A 20,410-nucleotide genomic window follows, 5' to 3' on the forward strand; every position below is an offset into this window, starting at 1 on the left:
GGGCTTGAAAAAGCAAACAGGATTTTCTGTTGGATCCTGGACATAATAGGAAAGCACTGGAGGTTACTGAGTTGGGGGGATGGGGGTGTGTGATATGATCCTACCTGCACTTTAGGAAGGTCTGTTTGACAAATGAATGGAGGAAGGGCTGGAGTGGGGAGAGCCTTCAACTCCAGACCATACTGCTAGTGGAGCAGGAATCAAGTTTTTCTGCTTGTTTCCTTCATAGGGAAGAGGTGGAGGCAAAAACTCAAAAGACTGGTCTGATAAATAAATGGTTTGGTTCTTCTCCACTACTAGACTTTCCTTTCCCAACTTCTTATCCTTAGTTTTTGAAGAAACTTATCCTTAGTTTTTCAAGAAGACCAATGACATCACCAGTAATGTCTTGACTCCTGCATGGATTTAATTTAAGTGAGGCAGAGTCAGAGTCATAGGGGAAGGAAATTGTCTCTGAGAGTGCTTGGGTTAACTCACCAACCATGGTCTGCACCAGCCCAGCAAATCATTTAGTGGCCAAAGCAGCAGTAACAGCCACCTTAGTCCCTGGTATGGGTCTCTTTGGAGGAGCAAATCAGGGATGTACAAACCGGACCTTCCCAGCTCCTCTTTCAGGCTCTGGATATTTCTTTTAATTTTCCAAAACATTTATTTATTTATTTATTTACTTATCTATCTATCTATTTATTTTCAGGCTCTGGATATTTCTAAGAGTTGGTGCATCTGTCTGGCAAAGCCCCTGAGGCCCTAAAGACCTTTTCTACATATTCCACATCCTCACTCAGCCTCTTTGGCCTGCATGGTCCCTCCACCCCTGATACTCCTCTTTTTAGGGTCCTCTGCTCCAACATTACAGAAGGGGCTCTAATGAGTCAGGAGCTGAAACCACCTCCCTGACATGGAAGTTGTTTCTCCTTCCCCTCATTGAGTGAAGGCTGGCATGGGCCCCTGTCAGCCTCTGCTCTACTTTTCTGGGTTTGATATTATTATAGTGATACCCATCTGACTTTGGCCTGATATAGGCAGTGAAGGTTCTTCTTTTCATCCTAAGTCACCGTTCCTTGTCCTTGTTCCACCCTCACCCCCAGGAAAGCAAGGAAAGTGCAGATCAGGAAGAACTGTGGGAGTTATTTATTTTGAAGCATACACAAACCCACATGCATGCAGGCACATATACATGAAGACAAGACACATGCATAAAAACGCACACAGACATCATACACAACATATTGACTCTCCCCCTCCCTCATCCCCCCTCCACCATGGGCCTGGCTCTGATTCCTAAATGCTCATTGGAATCCACAGCTTTCTTCTCCTTGATGTATGCAAGGTCTGTCTGCCATCTACTTCCCCCCAGCTGACTGGTCCACTCTCTCTGCCCAGCTGTGCAGAGATCAGTTGGATTGTTCATGGGATCTGAGGCAGAGTTTGACATGGCATCAGGGAAAGAAGAAGGAATGCAGATAAGGGAGTTGGCCTTTCACAGACTTAATCACAGAAAAAAAGAGCTGGTGGTATTGCAACTAGGTTTAAAAATTTGGCCTTGCTGGGCAGTCCCTTTATGAGGTACAAATTACGAGGTCCCTGGAATGAATCAGAAAGGAAGAAACATGATAGTATGAAGAATGATAGGCCACCTCTGGCTGACATTTAGAAGTCAGTTCTTTGAGTCCAGAAAATAGTCTTGAAAGGCCCCATTTTATGAAGGGACCAGTAGAAGACTCATGAAGCTAGAGAAAGAGAAGGCATAAGAAACCATAAAGAACCGAGGAGAGTGGGAGTATGGGTTGAGGCAATCACTATGAAGAAAGGATCTGGAATTCTGGGAATGAAGTTGCTTGGGCAAGAGGTATGTCAGGACAGAGCCTGGAGTTGCTGAAACCTCCAATTTCCCAAACCTCTCCCTTCACCAATACTGACTCCAAGGTAGTAATCCTATATCCCCTCGAGCTCTTTTACATGAGCCCAGAGTTTTTTCACGGGGCATGAGGAAAGTCTGTTTACTTTTCTTTGCTTTAGACCTTTATTTTTGTCTTTATAAAGACAATATATTGTCTTTATGTGTTAATTACCTAATTATGTTAATATATTGTCCTCTCATGTTAATCACCTCCTCATCTGCTAGCCACGGTGTACTTGCTGAGAATATAGTTGTGAGGATGCTACTGAGGAGGAAACATGCCTAGGAAAGATGTAGAGATAAATATAACTCGGAGGTGTTTTGCCAGAAGTACTGTCTTTGGCTGGGGACTTGGAACTCAGCAAAAAGTTATGGAGAGTTACAGATCCTTTGATACTACTTCCCAGAACAGAGAAGGAACATTTACACTGGAAAACCCATCTGGGCAACAAGTCAGTAGTAAGGTAAGGGGGAAATAGGAGTGGTTAAATACCACACCATCCCTTTCACAGTGCTACACAGATATGACTCCATACAGGGATGCTGGTCCACATTCTCTATGAGTCTGCTCTCTTCTGCAGGGAAGAGAGCGAGTACTACAGAAAGTACAGATAGCATTGCTTGGTACCCAGGCAGGGGGGTACCAGGGCACATATTCTGCTTCCCTTCTGCCACCACTCTTTACTCCATCTGCCAGGTTTTCTCATAGCGCTCTGGGCTGCAGATTCTAGACTCTAGATTCTAGCTTTATAAGATGTTGGAGCGGAAGGGAACCTTGGAAATCAGTCCATTTACAAATGTGAAAAATAAAATTCAGAGTAGGGAAAATATTTGCCTAAGGTCATACAACTAGTTAAACACAGAGCGAGAACCTGAACTGAGTGGTCTTTTTACAGCGCCATGTTACCTCCCAGTCCTTTAGGTAATGTCCCCTCTCTCTAGCTGGGCTACCTTGGCTTTCCAGGTTTCAGATGGCAGTATTCTCTTTCTCCTGACCTGCTGCTCCAGCTTCCAGGCTCCAGGCTCTAGGTTCTGGGTCCAGAAGCCCTTTCCTGACACAGAAGCCTCAGAAGTTGCTCTCTGCCACCCCAGGGAAGGCATAGCACTGGATTCCCTTGTCCTCAGTGCCTGGATCACTAGGGCTGGCCCCAGTCTTCTCAAGGTAGGAGCTTTGGGTTAGAGCATTTGCCTGACTGTTGCCTGCCCCGTTGCTGGTGCTGCTACAGCTTACCAGCTGACGCTTCTCACCAGGGCAGGTGGACCCAGGCCGGCCAGTGCTCATGTGGCTGCATGTGTGGCGATGCTCCTCTTCCAGGGCCCTCCCAAGCTGCCAACGGTGCCAGCTTTTCAGCAACTCTGCCTGAACCTGCCAGACAGTGATTGGGCATACTCACATATATGTACTCAGATGCAGAAACATGTTATACCACAACCACGGGGCTAAGAGAGGATAATCCCAGCATGAATACATATGGGCACAAGTATGTACCAATACAGATATTGATATCTGTTCACTGCCATAGGAGTTTGTTTAGAAGGGCACAGCTAGTGTGGGCAGAGGGAGGTGTGGGAGGGTGAGGTCAGAGTAAGCCAGAGCTGGGGGCTTGTTGAAAGCCATTGCATGTTGGAGCACTGGAAAGGCAACTGGATAGGAACCAGAAGACCTGTGTTCTAGGCCAGGCTCTGCCATTTTAACCAGTTATACCGCCTGAGTAAGTCTCTTTCCCTCTCTGGGTCTCTATTTATTCCACTGTACAAGGGGCCTGGGATAAGTTCTCTTGTACCTCTATGAGCTACTTGTACTTGAAAGGTCTATGCTGATAAATAGCTGAGCTGGCACCCAGACTCAGGGTGAGATGCCAGAGCTGGTGCCCAGCTTTGTTCCTTTGACTCTCCCTGGCTCTTTACCCATCAGGGTGGATACAGACACTTAGACTGGCTTCACATGGGGGACATGGAAAATGGGGAGGGTCCCCAGATTGAGACTGTCACACTTACCTCCTTGTTGACAAAGCAATAGAGAATAGCCACCAGCATGCCCTAGGGCAGAAGAGAGAGCCCAGTCAGGGGAGAGAGGAGAAGCACCCACCTCCCTCCATTGTCACCAGCATAGATTCTCTGGAGAAAAGGACTCCAGCAGGCCTGGGACAGGGGAGATAGAGCGTCAGTCTTGAATTGGGCTTGGTCCTCATGCTTGGGGACATTGGGGCTCTGAGTGTCAAGAGACATAGTCACCTGGAATGAGCTGAGAAAGAGGTCAAAGAAGAGCTTGACGGAGCGTAGGGTGCCCTGGGCATGCTCGTCTGTCACGAAGGCAAACACCACCTCGTGGATGCCCAGAAGAGGAATCAGTGTCAGCGTTGACTTGGCTAGCCTGCCAGAAGGAATACTAAGTCACTCCCAGACACACCCTGTAGATAGTGGTGTAGAACAGGGCAGGCAGAAAAGGTCTAGAAGGCATCCTTCTGGGAATAGGATCCCAAGGGCCAAGCCATATCTGGACCTCCAACACCTCCCCAACAGCTACCCCCAACTCAATATCCTTGCCTCGGGGTTGATCAAATGCTTTCCTGAGGCATTAGTAAGTGTCCACTTACTGGCTATAGTCTTGGGCACCTCCCTAAATCTCTATGAAATTCAATTTTCTCACCTATAAAATGAGAATAACGACTTCCATTCTCTACCTCATAGGATTGTTTTGTGGAAAGCACTATGAATAAGGTGTAAAGTGCTACATAAATGCGTGTAGGGCGGTAGTGGTGATGGTTGAGAAGTAGGGTACCATAGTAGATAATTTACCTCAATACCAGAAAGCCCTGGGTTCAAGTTCTACCTTTGACGTGCTGGCTGTGTGACCCCACAGCAAATTACTTAGCCTCTCAGTGCCCTAGCGCACCTCAGTGGTTTCCGGCTCAAACAGAAATGGAGACCATTAATCCATACACAAGGATCCCAAAGTTCTTCTTGACTTAGTTTTAAAATTTGATATTATCTATGTATTACTGAGTTTTATTTATTTTGTTAAATATTTCCCATTGCTTTATGTTTGATTTCTGCCTTTGACACCCCTAAGATTATAAATTGCACAGAAGGTGTTTACCTGCATTGATTGAGGGAGTTTCCTCACCCTGGAGTTCCCTAAACCAATGAAAGCAAAAGTCTGCTCCCCAACCCTATTAGCAGCAGCAGCAGCAGTAGCGTTCTAATCAGTAACATTATCAATGCTACTACATTAACCCCTTTTTCACGTGGAACACAGGAAATGAACAATGAGCTGGGGTCTAGTAAGTTATGGAATTCATATCTCCATCCACACACTCACATATATCCACACTCCGCCCACTACTCACCGAAACTTGTAGTCAGTGTATCGCATCTGGTGGGCTTGAAGTTTGGAGATAAGGATTTGGATGATACGGATGAAGATGAAGAAGTTGATCTGTGGAGAAGGGCAGTAGCAACTCAGAGGGGATAATGGGCTAGTGCCCACTCCCAATTCTAATACTTGCAGGATTCTGCAAGCTGGAAGGGGCTCTCCAGTGGGTAGAGTCCTGGGTCTAGAGTCAGAAAGACCTTAGTCCAAACCTGACCTCAGACACTTACCAACTGTGTGGCCCCAGGCAAGTCATTTAATCCTGTTTGCCTCATTTTCCTTACTTATGTTGCAGGGTTGTTGTGAAGATAAAATGAGATCATATTTGTAAGAAGCACTTATCATAGTGCTCTATAGAAATGCATATTCCCTTCCCTGGAAACTGTAAATAATCACAGTTCTCTAGCCTATGTCTTGTGAAACTTCCGTCTCTGTGTACTCCTTAATCAGAACAGATTTCCACTCTATAAAACCAGCATAAGCATAAGAAGGAAGCATTGGGTAATTCTCCCTCACCTGGACCTGGGTGGTAATTATTATTATTATTATTGTTGTTGTTGTTGTTGTTTTTTGGAGGGAGGAAGGTAAGGCAATTAGAATTAAGTGACTTGCCCAAGGTCACACGTCTAGGTTGTTTGTGTGTGTGTGTGTGTAAGTGTCTGAGGATGGATTTGAAGTCAGGTCTTCCTGACTCCAGGGCTGGTGCTCTATTTGGTGGTAATTCTTTTTTTTTTTTTAAAGCAATTGGGGTTAAGTAATTTGCTCAAGATTACACGGCCATTTATTTCTGGGTGTGGTGCTAAGTATCTGAGCCCGGATTCGATCCCAGGTCATCCCGACACTGGGGCTGGTGCTCTTACTCGCTGAGCCACCTGGCCGCCCCTGATGGGTTGTAATTCTTGAAGAACTTACCAAAGGAACCAGAAGAATGGGGGCAAAGAGGTTGAATTAAACTTTGAAAAAATGATTAGAAAAGGACTCATCCAACATTAGGGGCAAGGCATTTTTAAATAATGTAAACATTAACTTAGCATCTTTTACCATGATACTGTTGGGCATGCATTTTAAGAGGATATGCAGTTGTCATGATACATGTTTATGAATGCCAACATTTAACTGATCATGTGTGAAACTTAGTGTTTGTATCTTTGAATCCATTCGTACAAGGGTTAACTTAATGTACTTGTTTATGTGCATGGCTTTATACATATTCTGCCCTTTAAAGGACATATCTGGATATACTTGACTCTTAGGCTTATGGGTTGAGTACCTAAAGGACTGTTGTCTACAGTAATATGTTAAAAGGAAGTTATATACAAGATAAATAGGAGTAATTAACAGAAGTTAACAATAATTAACAGAAGGAAGACATTGGAATTAAGAGGGATTGGGGAAGTTTTCTAGTAAAAGAAAGGATTTTAGTTGGGACTTCAAGGAAGCTAGGGAGGATGGTAGGCAGAGCAGAGAAAAGAGAGTGTTCCAGGCCCGAGAAATGCCTGGAGTCAAGAGACAGAGTGTTTTGTCCATGTGAAAGCTAGGAAACTAGTGTCACTGGATCAAAAAGTATTTGTAGGGGAATAAAGTGTAAGACAACTGGAAAGGTATATGCGTGTGTGGGGAGTGCATGATGAAGAGCTTTAAATGCCAAACAGAAAATTTTGTATTTGATCCTGGAGGCAAGAGGGAAGCCACTGGAGCTTATTGAGTAGGCAGTGACATGGAGAGTGACCTACACTTTAGGAAAAATCACTTTGATAGCTACATGGAGGATGAATTAGAGTGGGAAAAGACTTGAGGCAGGCAGACCTACCTGAGACTTTTGTAAAAGTCCAGACATGAGGTGATGGTGGGTGATGTCAGAGTCAAAGGGGTATAGTCAAGACCAACAAGTCTTGGCAACAAGTTGGATATGGGGGGTGAGAGATAAACCAGATAGTTAGCTGCCTTTGACTAACTGACTAAATGCTAAGAGCCAACTGATCAGCCAAGCAAATGGGTTGTTGTTAACAAGGAATAAAGAGGTTAAGTCAATAGGAAGTGTAAGATGGATCTCTCTAAAGTATACAAGTGGAATGGTGAAATGTAAGGAACTAAAAAGGGGGGACTGCTTGTGTATATAAGTTAGTAAGGGCTCTTTATGGCTTATATTTGAGCTTAAACTAATCAGCAGACTGATAGATCAACCAACCAACTAATGGACTGAATTGCCAAACAATTGGTTGGCTGCCTGGTCAACCAACTGATGGGTTAGCCAACTGACCTGCCAACCAACTGACCTGCCAACCAAGTTGATCAACCAATTGACTAGCTGACCAAACAACCAACTGATAAGTTAACCGACTGACCAACTAAATGGCTAAGCATCTAACTATCTGATTAAACAATCAATTTAATGATTACTTGACCAAATGATTGCTTGGCAAACCAACTGACTGTCAAAGACAATGTGTGATTCAGAGACAACACACATGTGACTCAGATGGTAAGTGTTGATAATCAGACAAGATCACTTGGGAATGGGGTAGTCATGAAAGCCTTTATATAGAAATAGGATCTTCAAGGTTAAGGAAGATTTGAAGAGGGATAGTATAAGGGGAAGTATAAGGTTGGGGAATAGTATGAAAAAAGATTGTAAAGAATGAACACAAGGAATTTGAACTTTAATCTGTAAGTAATGAGGAGTTAGTGAGCGTATGGTCTTGAGTACGGAAATGATGTGCAAAAATAACTCTTAAATGAATTTGAGATTGGATAAGGATGAAGTAAAGATGAGAGGCTAATGGTGAGAAGGCCAGTCAGGACAGTATTCATGTCCAGGAATGGGACAAAGTCATGACAGTAGAAATAGAAAGGGACAGACTTGAGGGAAGACTTGATAGGACTGAGTGATTGTATATAAGGAGGGAAAGGGAAGGAGAAACTAGTGAAATACTACTCAGTGGTGTCAAACCTTGATGGCTGATGGAGCCATTGATGGAGATAGGGAAGTTGGGAATAGGTTTGATACAATCACCTTTCTCAGCCCCAGTTTTCTCATTAATATTTTAGGAACTTAGACTAGATGATGTATAAATTTTCATCTAACTCTAACATTCTATGATCTTATGATTGGTTGACTAACTAGCCAACTGTCTAGCTGACCAACTGACTGGCTAGCTAAATGACTGACCAACTAGCAAAGGTGACAGAGGAGAAGCATAGAATCAATTGGATGGTTTGGTGGTTGGAGGATGCTTTTATTACTCACCAGGATAGCTAGGAAGACAGGGAAGCGGAGGATCCACCAGAAGCCCATGTTATCATTGCTGGTCCAGCACCTGAGAAAAGGGATCAGTGTCTGTGGGGTGACATATGTCTATTACAAGCCCTGTCCCTCTTCAACTCAGCAACAAGTAAACGTGGATCCAATTCATTCCATAGGACAAATCAATTACCAGTCATAAGCCACTTCCCCCCTCCCACAGTCACAGGACCCAGGGACACACATCCTTATGGCCAGACAGTCTAAGAAGCACACAGCTGGAAGGGAAGGTTAAAGGAGAAAGTAAGGAGCAGATGTTACACATGCATACAGAAACCAGTCTTTTTTGGAGACTAAATAAACAGCACATTTGCTGTCATTGGGTGACCAATGAGACTCCAACACAAACACAGTCACATACATAATCATAAATATACTCATAGTCACACATACTTAAAGCCTGAGGCTCAGTTGCCCACACACAAATACACACACAGACACTTTCACTGCCAGAGATACCAGCTAAGGTCTTACCCTCCACACTTCAACATTCCCAGAGTTATAGTACTCAGATGCTACACTAACACAAAGGCATATGCCCAGAGTGAACTAAGTAAAGAAAAGAAGTCTAGAAACTGGAGAGATGAAGTGATTCTGCCCTGCAGGTAAAAAGCCCTGGCACCTTACCCAAGAGGCCTTCCAAGGAAGAACTCATGGGTGGGGGGGCCCTCTGGAGACATGTCTCCTGAACTTACCTCTACCCCTTACCATTCCAGGACATAACCTTCCCCTACCCTCTATCTCCCAGAAGCCCTGTGGTTCCTCTCCCTCTGCTCTCCACCTCTTCCCCATTAGTTTCTGGTACTTACTGGATATTCTCATAGAAAAATTTCGCCACAACCCAGGGGATGACAAAGAGGATGGGGGCCCCTGTGGAGATAGTTGATAAGATAAGATTTGGCACCCTCAGGGGAGCCAGGGCTCAACCACTGCAGAATCTTCACCATAATTTCCCCACCCCTGGCTCCCGGCCCCTTGCCATACAGCCCATTTTTTTGGCCACCTCCCTCCAGTTACCCCTGGCTTGCTCACCCCAGCCAATGCCCAGGTAGAGGTTGAAGTAACTCTTCTCTGAGAAGACAGCCAGCACCAGCAGGTTGTGCAGGAAGACACCTTCCACCAGCAGCCAACAGTAATTGGCCACGATGCCATACTGCATGAACACTGTGGCCACTCGGCACCCTGCCACCGCCTGGCACATATACTGACATGGGAGTGAGCTCCACAGGTACCCCAAACCACCCTCTGGGCTGGAGTTTCCTGGGTGGGAGAGACCCTCACTTGGGGACCAGACTGGGGGCAGGTCTCAGAGAAGAGAGGTGATGGTGGAAGTTAGTGTAGCAATACTGGGGGCAGAAGAGGAAATTGGGGTTTGGGGGGGGTGGGGAACCTGAAGGGCCACGTTGATCCCAGAGCTGGAGCTTCTTATATGATGTGGAGGATGGAAGATATTCGAAAGGTAGGAATTTTTTATTTGCATCAAGGGTCAAGGCAAGGAAGCAACTCTAATGGAATGTAAACTCTATGAAAGCAATACATTCATTTGTATCCCCAGCATCTAATATGACATTTGACTTACATAATATTATGTAAGTGCTTAATAAATGCTTGCTGATTGAATTGTTGTATTTGGATTGAAGGAATTCTGGGATTAGGCTGACCAGAGGAGAGGGGAAAGGCTTGGGAGAGATCAAGAAACGATTTATTAAGCAACTACTATGGGTTGCTTAATAATATTTATAAAGGTAAAACTGAAATAAATTGAAATAGTTCCTGCCTTCATGGTACTTACAGTCTAGTGAATAAGACAACATATACACACACACTCTCTCTCTCCCCATGTGTATATATGTATGATATATGTGTGTGTATATGTATATTTGAAATGCATAGAGCAGATCCAAGGTGACCTTGGAAGGGAAGGCACTAGCACTTAGAAGGACCAGTAAAGGCCTCATGCAGAAGTAGGAGCTTGGGCTGAATCTTGTAGGAAACTGAGGATTCTAAGGAAAGGAAGAACATTCCATGTATGAGACATAGGCAATGCAAAGGCAAATGACAGATTGAGTGATATGTGTGAACAAGAGGATGTAGGGGGTATATTTGGGAAATGTGGAGAAAGAAATGATCAAATTTGGCAAATGATTGGCTATGTAGGGTGAAGATTGAGGGGCAGGATATCGAAGTGCAAACCTAGCATGCAAACCTGGGTAAGTGGAAGGATAGTTGTGCCTTTGTTTGTGTAACAGGGAAGCTCTGAAGAGGGATGGGTTTGGGGGAAGGATAATGAGTTCTGTTTCGGACACATTGAGTTTGAGACATCTCCAGGACATTTGATTGGAGATGTCTAATAGGTAGTTGGTGACACGGGACTGGAACTACCCAAAAGAGAGTAACATTGGTTACGTAGCTCTGGGAGTCATCTGTGTAGAGATGATAGATGAACCCAGAGGAGCTAATGAGGTCACCAAGGGAAACAGAATAGAGGGGAAGGAGAAGAGGGTCCAGGATAGAGTCTCAAGGGCACATCCACAAGTAGGGAGCATGACACAAATCATAATCCCTTAAAGGAGACTGAACAGGAGTAGTCAGAAGAAGCAAGGGAGAGAAAGGCTGGTGTCAGCTGATCTAGGCTAGGCTAGGCTGGGCTGGGCCAGAGACACTGACCTCATCACTGAGCCAGATGCTCACACTGAGGTCATCTCCAATCTTCTGGCTGTATCGAGTCTTGAGCAGGGCATCAATGACCAGCACAGAGCTGGCCTTGAGAATGAAGGAGACAAACAGGTTCATGTGGATGTAGTTACGGGTACAATGCAGCTTGCTGTGGGGGAAGAACAGGAATGAAAGAACCCTACCCACCCTTTCAGACTAGACGCCCAGCCACTCTCCAGGAGATTCCTTGTCCTCCCTTCCTAATATCTGCTCCATCTTCCTTACTCTTCCCTCTGTCCCCACAAATGTGCCTCCAAATGCAGAAACTCCTCTGTTGGCTTTCCCACCCTGATTCCCACAGAGGAAAGCCAGGTGGCACAGTGGACAGAGTGCCAGGCCTAGAGTCAGGAAGACTCCTCAGTTCAAATCTGGTCTCAGACACTTACCAGCTGTTTGACCCTGGGCAAGTCACTTAACCCTGTCTGCCTCAGTTTCTTCATTTGTAAAATGAGCTGAGAAGGACATTGCTAAGAAAATCTCAAAAGGGGTCACAAAGTGTGGGACATAACTGACAAATGACTGAACAACAGCAAACTCCCATAGAATCTCAGTTAGAACCAGAAAGGGTCTTAGTGGCCATTCAAGTCCCTCAATGTACAGGCAAGGAAACTGAGATCCAGAGAGGCCCAGAGAGTGGCCAACTTCAGGTCACATGGATAAGAAGTAGAAGAACCCAGGTCTGGGTTTGAACTTCAGAACCACGGTTCTCCCTGATACTGTTGGCATTAGCCCTCTCCCTGCCCCGAATCCTCCCAATTGTCTTGATCTCCCCACCCCTAGAGCTTCTATGACAACTAGACACCCCAAGACCAAGACACCCTGGAAACTTCCTATAGCTCCTGACACCTCATAGAGATGCAAGTCACTTAATAGTTCTGTGCCTCAGTTTCCACATCTGTACAGAGGCATGATAGTAGCAGCATTAGTATTACTCCTAATGTTTTTTGTGAGCTTTCAATAGTATATATAAAGTGTTTTGCAAACCTGAAGCTGCCATTTATGTGGCATAGTTCCCATAGCCTCCTGGGATTTCCCAGGCCCTCATGCCCTTTCCCATAAGGGCCCTCAGAAGCCCTGCCCACCCCACTCATGTTCCCAGGCCATCTTTCCCCAGGTACCTGAAGCCCAGCAGGATGAGGAGGGCAAGGAGCAGGGCTCCTAGGGACATCGAGTAGCCCACAGTATACATCACCTGGAAACTGTTGTACATCTGAGCAGACTTGTTCTGGGAAGTAAAAGTGTCATCAAGAACCTGTCTCATCGGGGCACTCCCAGCTGATCACCTTTCTCAGCCAATGCTCCCCACTGACCTGTGACCAGATCTCATCGATGTCCATCTGGCACTGAGAGGCATTGCGCCAAGCCTGGCCTTGGGGCCCCTTGACCCATTGCCCATCAGGTCCACATTTCTTGAAGACAAATCGGTGCTGCACTAGAAAGGAGCACACTGGCATTGGTCAGGCCCCTCTCAAGTGAGACCTTTCACTCAACATACCCATGGCCCCTCAGCCCCTCAATCCCCATGCCCCTCACTCAGTTCCTAAAGTTTACCTTTATGATGCCAAGGCAGGTACCAAGGGCAGGAGATGTTGGCTGTGGTGTTGGGGAGAGTGTCCGGCCAGCAGGAATATTTGTCAAAGGTCCTGTTACAGACCAGCTCTGCTTGTGGGGCAGGGCAGAAAAGACGAGAAGAAAGGGGGTGGCTCTGGCCCTGTACCCCCCTTATTCTAACCCCACCCAAATGCTCTGATTTGGGGCTATTAACCTTCTTCATCTGAGACGTGGCCCAGCCTTGACCCCACAACCCCCAAGACTGCTTTCCTAAGACTGGGAGCCTGGATGAAGAAGGTGCATATGGAGAAGGTGTGGGCCTTTCTTCAATTTCTCATAGTATTACTGGGGATTTTATAGTTATCCCAATCTAATTTGTGTGGTAAATATTTGTGTCCATATCTTATCTCTTCTACTAGATTATACTCCTTGAAGGTAGGGACTGAGTCCATTTTCATTTTTTGTACCACAGCCAAGCCTTAAGCATGATTCCTTGCCCGTGGCAGGTGCTAAATAAATGTTTTTCCTATTTTATTTTAAAAATCTCATTTGTGTTGCTGTCCTTTAACATTGGGGGCAGCTAAGTGGTTCAGTGGATAGAATGGCAGTCCTGGACTTAGGAAGACTCTCCTTCCTGAGTTTAAATCCAGTCTCAGACACTTACTAACTCTGTGACCCCGGGCAAGTCACTTAACTGTTTGCCTTAGTTTCCTCATCTGTAAAATGAGCTAGAGAAGGAAAAGGCAAACCATTCCAGTGTCTTTGCCAAGAAAAACCTAAATGGAGTCACAAAGAGTTAGACATGACAGAAAAAAGACTGAAACCTTTATTGCCATCTTCATCCAGTTATATCCCTCCCCATCCCTCTGTCTAGGGAGCCATCCCTTGTAGTGCTGATCTTTAAAAGAAAATAAATACATGCTGCCTTGTCAATCAGTTTCCTGAAGGGGCTGGCAGGGCAGAAAACTTGAAAATCAGTGAAGGCCTGGGGTCATGCAGGAGAGGGGGCCCTGGAGCAGGGGGGCCTTACCCGTGGGAGGGGGCAGTAGGCTCAGGTTGTAATGACATTCATCACTGTAGCTCTTCCATTTTTCAAAGAGGAAATCCATCACCTGGGCAGAAGGAGCCTGCAGCTGAAGGGTAGGAACAGAGGGAGAGATGAGTGGTAAAGGAACCCAGGCTAAGAACCATGCATCAAGAGAAAAGGGGCAAGAGCACAGAGGGAGGGGAGGGTCGGGGCACGGCTCACCTGCCAGGAGATCAGGAGCAGTAGCAGCGAGACATGAGTGAGAAGCATGCCTCTGGACAGCTGTCCCCCACATCTGTATGGGGGTCAGAGGTCTTGTGGCCACTATCCGCTGAAATTCCCCAAAGGCTCCTGTTGGGGACTAGAGGAAAAAGACTTTAGGGGAAAGATCACGGGTTAATCAGAACCTGTGTTTATACAATAACAAAAAGTTTATACAATTACAAAAATATTGTAAAGACAAACAACTTTGGGACTCTGACCGACAACACAGTGGCCATCTGTAGATTCCAGTGGACTCATGATGAAACATGTTACTCACCTCCAGATAGAAAAGAAATGAACTCAGAGTGCAGGTTGAGAGATCGAGGTATATATGTGGACCTGAAAATAAGATTGAACTAAAATGAAAAAAATATCCCAGGTTCAGAGTCAGGAAACCTATCTTCTCCCTGCTTTGCCATTGGCTAAGCTGTGTATGCCCTGATCTTTCAGGGATTCTTTTTCATTTTTAAATTTTATTTAATTTTTAATTTATAGAATAAAACAAGCATTTTCATAATATAGTATAATAAAAAACGATGGCACATAAAGCTGCAAAGTTATTATGTACAACTTGCTATTCCTCTTAAACATATTAAAAAGTTATCAACCTGGAAAGACTTATATGAATTGATGCTGAGTGAGGGCAGCAGAACCAGGAGAACATTGTACACAGTTACAGCCACAGTGTGCGATGACTAACTTTGAGAGACTTGGCTCTTCTCAGCAAGGCAGGTTCTAAGACAGCTCCAAAAGGCTCATGATGGAAAATGCTATCCACATCCAGAGAAAGAATTACAGAGTCTGAATGCAGATCAAAGCATACTATTTGCTCACTCTCTTTTTCGCTTTATTTTGTTTCTTCTTTCTCATTGTTCCTTCCATTGGTCCTAATACTTCTTTATAATATGACTAATGTGAAAATATATTTAATATGAATGTATATGAGGGGCGGCTAGGTAGTGCAGTGAATAGATCACCAGACCTAGAGTCAGGAGGACCTGAGTTCAAATCCAGCCTCAGACACTTAACACTTACTAACCATATGACCTTGGGCAAGTCACTTAAACCTAATTGCCCAGCTTCCCCCTTCCAAAAAAGCAAAACAAAACAAAGCAAAAAGATTTTAAAAATGTGAATGTATATGTAGGGCCTACATCAGATTGGAAGTGTCTTAGGTAGGGGAGATGGGAAAGGGGGGAAGAAAATTTAAAACTCAAAAGTTTGTGGAAATGAATGTTGTAAACTAAAAATAAATAAATATTTAAAAATAAAAAAAATAAACAAGTTATCATGCAAATTTCTTCCCCCCTTTTTTCTTCCCTCCCCCTGCCCTCCACCCTAGAGATCTCTAGCATTAGACACAAATGTGTGTGTGTGTGTAAAATTATTCTATACATACTTCTATTTATCAGTTCTTTCTCTGGATGCAGACAGTGTCTTTCTTCAGCTGTCCTTTATTTTTAATTTGTGTATTTATAATAGTCAAAATGACTTAGTTGTTCAAAGTCATTCTCAAAATAATATTGCTGTTACTGTATACAATGTTCTCTTGGTTTTTGCTCACCTTGTTCTCCACCATTTTGTGTAACTTGGGGTCTGCAGACTACCTAATCTGTGGGTAGATTTCAAGGAGTCCGTGAATTTAAATTAGGGGGAAATGCACCTTTATTCTCATTTACCTGTAACTGAAATTTAGCATTTCTTTCAATGATAAATGTAGGCAAAAACTACAGTTAGTATTAGCAGTATCTGCAACTTTGTCATCAACAGAAATCATAGCTCTTTTCATATCAAGTTATGGTTGTTGCAGCTCCAAAATTTCGATAGTTATATTAGACTGCTGCTAGATATATAATAAATTGATTTTTTTTTTTTTGCTTTTTGGTGAGGGGGAAGTAGGGCAGTTGGGGTTAAGTGACTTGCCCAAGATCACACAGCTAGTTTGTGTGTGTGTGTGTGTGTGTGTGTGTATGTGTGTGTGTTAAGTGTCTGAGGCCACATTTGAGCTCAGGTCCTCCTGACTCCAGGGCCAGTACTCTATTTGCTCTACCTAGCCACCCCTACAAATTGATTTTTAAAAGTATTTTGATAATTGCATTTCAATGTAACTGGCTTCCTTCGTGATCCTGGGTATTTTTTTTTTATGCATTTGAAAACAATATTCTGAGAAGGGATCTACTGGCTTCCCCTGAGTGCCAGAGAGGTCTGTGCTATAAACAAGGTTAAGAATCCCTGCTTTAAGACAGAGTCTAAACTTGCCCTCTCTAGTCCTCCTCATCCATAAAAGATAATAGCACCTTTCCTACTTAACAGGGTTACTGTGAGGAAAGAATGGAATGAGCAATGACAAATTAAAAATGCTTTCTACATGGAAGGGGCTGCTATTATTATATTGGAGGGGGAGGGGCTCTCCCAGGTCTCTCTTCTAGCCTCTAATACCTCCCTAGGGATGCAAGCCACTTCATCCTCAGTAAACGGGATGATAGTAATAGCCAAATGATTGAGAGGATACTCTCTTCCACCCTTCCCAGTAACTCAGTGCGGGGCTAGGGTTGGGGTGGCTGCCCGTCCATAGGTCTGGGTGACCAGTGTGGAGTTACTGATATTTCCCTATCATCTTCCAATGCCTGGCCCATTCACTAGGTGTCAGTACTTGGTGGGTCATCTACATTCCTTGGGATCTGCCAAGCAAAGCACAAATACCCACCTCAAAAAACCAGTTAATTCCGCTATAGCTGGTTCAGGCCTTGGGATTTGTCTTTTAACTAACAAAGAGTCCATTCAGTTCGCAGTTCCCCCCCCCCCAGGCTGTAACATAGTTCTGAATGCCCTCCTCAGGCTCTGACTTCCTCTAGCCAGTGGGGAGGAAGGCTTCAGGAGCTGTCACCGGCCTTCCTTCCCGTCTTCTCCACACACACCTCAAAGGAGAGCTGCTCCTCTGCAGGCTGGTCTCATCTGCTATGGCAGGGACTCACATTGAGGGGGAGGTATCAGCTATACTCCAGAATTCCTTATCAAAGTCCCCTCTGTTATTCTGCAAGGAGTCTGCTGCCCTCCTAACCCCCCTTGCCTTGTCTGGGACAATTGGCAGAAACAGCTTCTCCTCTGATGCCCCAAACACCGATACAGGATCCCTTCTCCCTTCCAATCTCCTTTTTGAAGCCAGAGAGGGCACCAGGACAATTTTCTCTCCTGTCCCTTGGGGTGATGCCAGGGTCTGGGTGCCTGACTGTAAGCTTCCTTCTCCCTGTTCCTTCCTATTTTTAGCCCTTGGGAAAATCAACTCAGCTGTGACTGAGACTGTGACCCCCAGTAGCAAACAGCTGTAGGAGATCTCCCAGGGAGGGTGCCTCATTGATCACAGAGTTCTAGCTGTCTTCCAGGGCCTGATCACCATATTTAGCAAGGCAGTCCTTGCAGCTAGACAGTCACTTCTCTCACTGCCCAGGTGGAAGCTAGAGGTTGTGCTAGGATCTCCCAGTTAGGAGCAGAGGAACCCCGAAACTGCACTTTTTGCCCTCCCTGGCTATAGAAGGGATATGGGTAACCAGGTCTTCAGGTATGGGAAGGGAACTAGGGCTATTATTTCTATGTGTCCCAGCACAGGCAACTAGGTGGCTGGATGGATGCAGCACCAGGCCTGAAGTCAGGAAGACCTGAGTTCAGATGTAGCCTCAGACACTTCCCAGCTATGTGACCCTGGGCAAGTCACTTAACTCTGTTTGCCTCAGTTTCTTCATCTGTAAAATGAGCTGGAGAAGGAAATGGCAGATCACTATAGTATCTTTGCCAAGAAAACCCAAATGGAGTCATGAAGAGTCAGACATGATTGAAAAACAATTGAGCAACACAAATCCCCAGTGTGGGAACAAGCGTGCACGTGAACACACACACACACTCATACTCACACTGCAGTATTCTAAGTACAGGGACCCTCTCTCCCCAATTCACCATGCCCTAAAGTGCTTTGCTAACAAGAGGAGGACCCTCAGGGCAGGACATGAATGCTAGGGCTATGAGGAGGGCACGAAAGTCCAAACATTCTCCATCCCATAAGGGAAGAGAGAAGGCAAAGGAGCAGGAGAAAGAGGGAAATGAAGCAAGGCTCTTTTTCTCTCCAGGACAGGTGAGTCCAGGGTTTAGCCAAAGGCTGTGAAGTTGTTCCCAAGTTGAACTTGGAGAGGATGCAAGTCCAACTAACCTCTGGTCTAGGACTGGCCCAGCTTAGTCCCCAACATCATCCCTCCCTCCCTCCCTCAGAAGACAGCATCTCTGGGATGTCAGTGCATCTGAACTGTAATTGTCAACAGTCACCCCGGGAGGTGCTATACCAGCTAGAATCGATGCCACACTGTTTTCTAGCAGAAGCAATATGACACAGGGAAAAGAGCTCTGGATTTGGAGAGAGGTGACCTGGATTAAAATCTTTGTTCTGTCCCTTACTACTGATGGGAAGTGATTTAATTGCTTCTCTGGGTTTCAGTTTCTTCATCTGTAAAATAATCAATCAGTCCATCAATAAACATCAATTAAAAAAAACTTTAATTTGTCTTTAAAATATTTAATTTTAAAATTAAAATGATAATAATAGCTAGTGTTTATAAGGGTTGTAAAGTGCTTTGCAAATATTATCTCATTCTATCCACAACAACCATAGGAGGGGAATGATTAGTTTTGCTCAAAATCTATGATCCTTTATGGTCATGAACCCTCCATCCTCCCAGCCCCAGAGACCTCTTACTTACTTACCTAGGAACCCTGCCCCTGTGGAACACATCCAGGCTGAGTGAGAAATAGGACCCAAGTATCCTTAGTCCCGGTTTTAAACTGCAAAGATATTTCCATAGAGAATGCAGAGGACTGATGGGAGAAGGCTAGAAGATTCTCCAATGGTTGGGGACTTGAGGGCAGTGTGGGAAAGCAAGACTGAGATGAAAGTAATAGAAGGTCCCTACAGACAAAGAAAGAAGATGAGAGAGCAAGTCAGGATTGGGGGACAGACCCAGAGAAGCGAAGAGGTCATCAGACTCTGGTTCTTTCATCTAATTTGTCCTCAATACCCATTTACCTACTCAGACCCCAGTTTGAGTCCCTTGGGATCTGGGGAGGGAAGGGCCAAGCTGGCAGATGGGCAGGGAGAGGACCAGTGGGCACCTGATCTCATCCTGATATCTGATCAAACAGCTCCATCTGCTCTGGGTTCTCAGGCCAATATGTGCCTGGCTTTATTGGGATTCTGTAAACCAGAATCAATGAAGGAATGGGAACAGACCATTCTGGTCCTCTCAGTCTCCTGGGTTGGGAATACCCACTTCATAGGAATGTCTCTATGGGAATTCTCCAGTGCATGTAGCTATGGTTTTGCTCAGGTTGTTATAGAGATGGGTTCTTATATTTAGACCAATGCCCTTACTACCTACTCCACCAAAGCTCTAACCCCAATCTCTAACTGTGCAAAGGCATGGACATTAGGGGTCTGAAAGGTTGGTTAGTGGGGATTGGGCAGAATAGGCAGGGCCATCTGGCTAAGGTCCCTAGCCTGCATCTCTTATTACCTACTCATTCTATCATCTTTTTTTCTACTATTGTTATTTCTGCCAATCTAGGACGAACAGAGCCAAGTAGGTGAAGGTGGCTTGGGATTGGATGGACTGAGTAAGCTAGGTGGGGAGAAAGAGGAGCTGAGAGTAAGACAGACAGCAGAGTGAGAGGAGTGGGAATATGAGGCTGGGCACAACAGCTAAAGAGAAACTTGGCTAGATGTCCTGGACCCAGTGCTAGAAAGACCCAGAGAGGGATAGGAAGAGAAGGAAGGGGAAAGAAGGAAGAGAGGCCTCTTTTTAGCTTGCTGGGGAGAAGCACAGAGCTCCTGGACAGCCCTAGGAAAAAGTTCCTAAGTCAGAGTGAAGGTGGTTCCTGGTACCACAGAGCTCCCCTTAGGAGACCAGCCCTGGCTTGGGTAGCTGGGCAGGTCAGGGAGGAACAGGCTGGTCTCTGGGGTTCTCACTTGGAGATAGATTTTAGGGGTATGTGTGGGCATGTTGGGGATTAGGGCAAGGAAGAAAGGTGTCAACCTCAGCCCTCTGTAGAGAATAATTCAAGCATCAGTTCTTTCAGAATTGATTCAGAGGCAGAAAGGGGGAGAAAAATGCTTGGGAAGAGGGACTGAGTTCAAAGAGCATGGGATTGGGAATTAGGAAACCTGGATTCTGGTCTTCTTTTCTCTACTGCTAATACACTGCTCAGCCTTGGGCTGCCCAGACCAAGATATCTCCAGAG

General features: G+C 45.1%; 1 protein-coding gene across 1 annotated transcript; it reads right to left on the minus strand.

Annotated features, from left to right (window-relative positions):
- Positions 1 to 558: 558 nt before the first annotated feature.
- Positions 559 to 20,045, minus strand: GCGR (glucagon receptor). Its single transcript, XM_069064058.1, has 15 exons — positions 18,881 to 20,045; positions 14,409 to 14,470; positions 14,090 to 14,228; positions 13,871 to 13,973; positions 12,841 to 12,948; positions 12,600 to 12,721; positions 12,408 to 12,514; positions 11,242 to 11,398; positions 9,607 to 9,766; positions 9,384 to 9,444; positions 8,521 to 8,590; positions 5,251 to 5,339; positions 4,136 to 4,274; positions 3,899 to 3,940; positions 559 to 3,266 (listed from the first exon to the last, which is right to left on the minus strand). The coding sequence occupies exons 3-15, from the start codon at positions 14,135 to 14,137 to the stop codon at positions 2,967 to 2,969; spliced, it is 1,506 nt and encodes a 501-aa protein (XP_068920159.1). The 5' UTR covers positions 14,138 to 14,228; positions 14,409 to 14,470; positions 18,881 to 20,045; the 3' UTR covers positions 559 to 2,966.
- Positions 20,046 to 20,410: the final 365 nt, after the last annotated feature.

The sequence above is a fragment of the Petaurus breviceps genome, unplaced genomic scaffold (assembly GCF_028583685.1).
Source record: "Petaurus breviceps papuanus isolate PSGF00001 unplaced genomic scaffold, PetGlider_PUasm1.0 90617, whole genome shotgun sequence".
Lineage (NCBI taxonomy): Eukaryota > Metazoa > Chordata > Mammalia > Diprotodontia > Petauridae > Petaurus > Petaurus breviceps.

Coding starts and splice junctions, on each gene's coding strand:
- GCGR (XM_069064058.1), bottom strand. CDS start 14,137: ATGCTTCTCACTCATGTCTCGCTGCTACTGCTCCTGATCTCCTGGCAG. Junction 12,949..13,870: donor CCTACTGCCCCCTCCCACGG/GTAAGGCCCCCC, acceptor CCCCACAAGCAG/AGCTGGTCTGTAACAGGACC. Junction 12,515..12,599: donor TCGATGAGATCTGGTCACAG/GTCAGTGGGGAG, acceptor TTTACTTCCCAG/AACAAGTCTGCTCAGATGTA.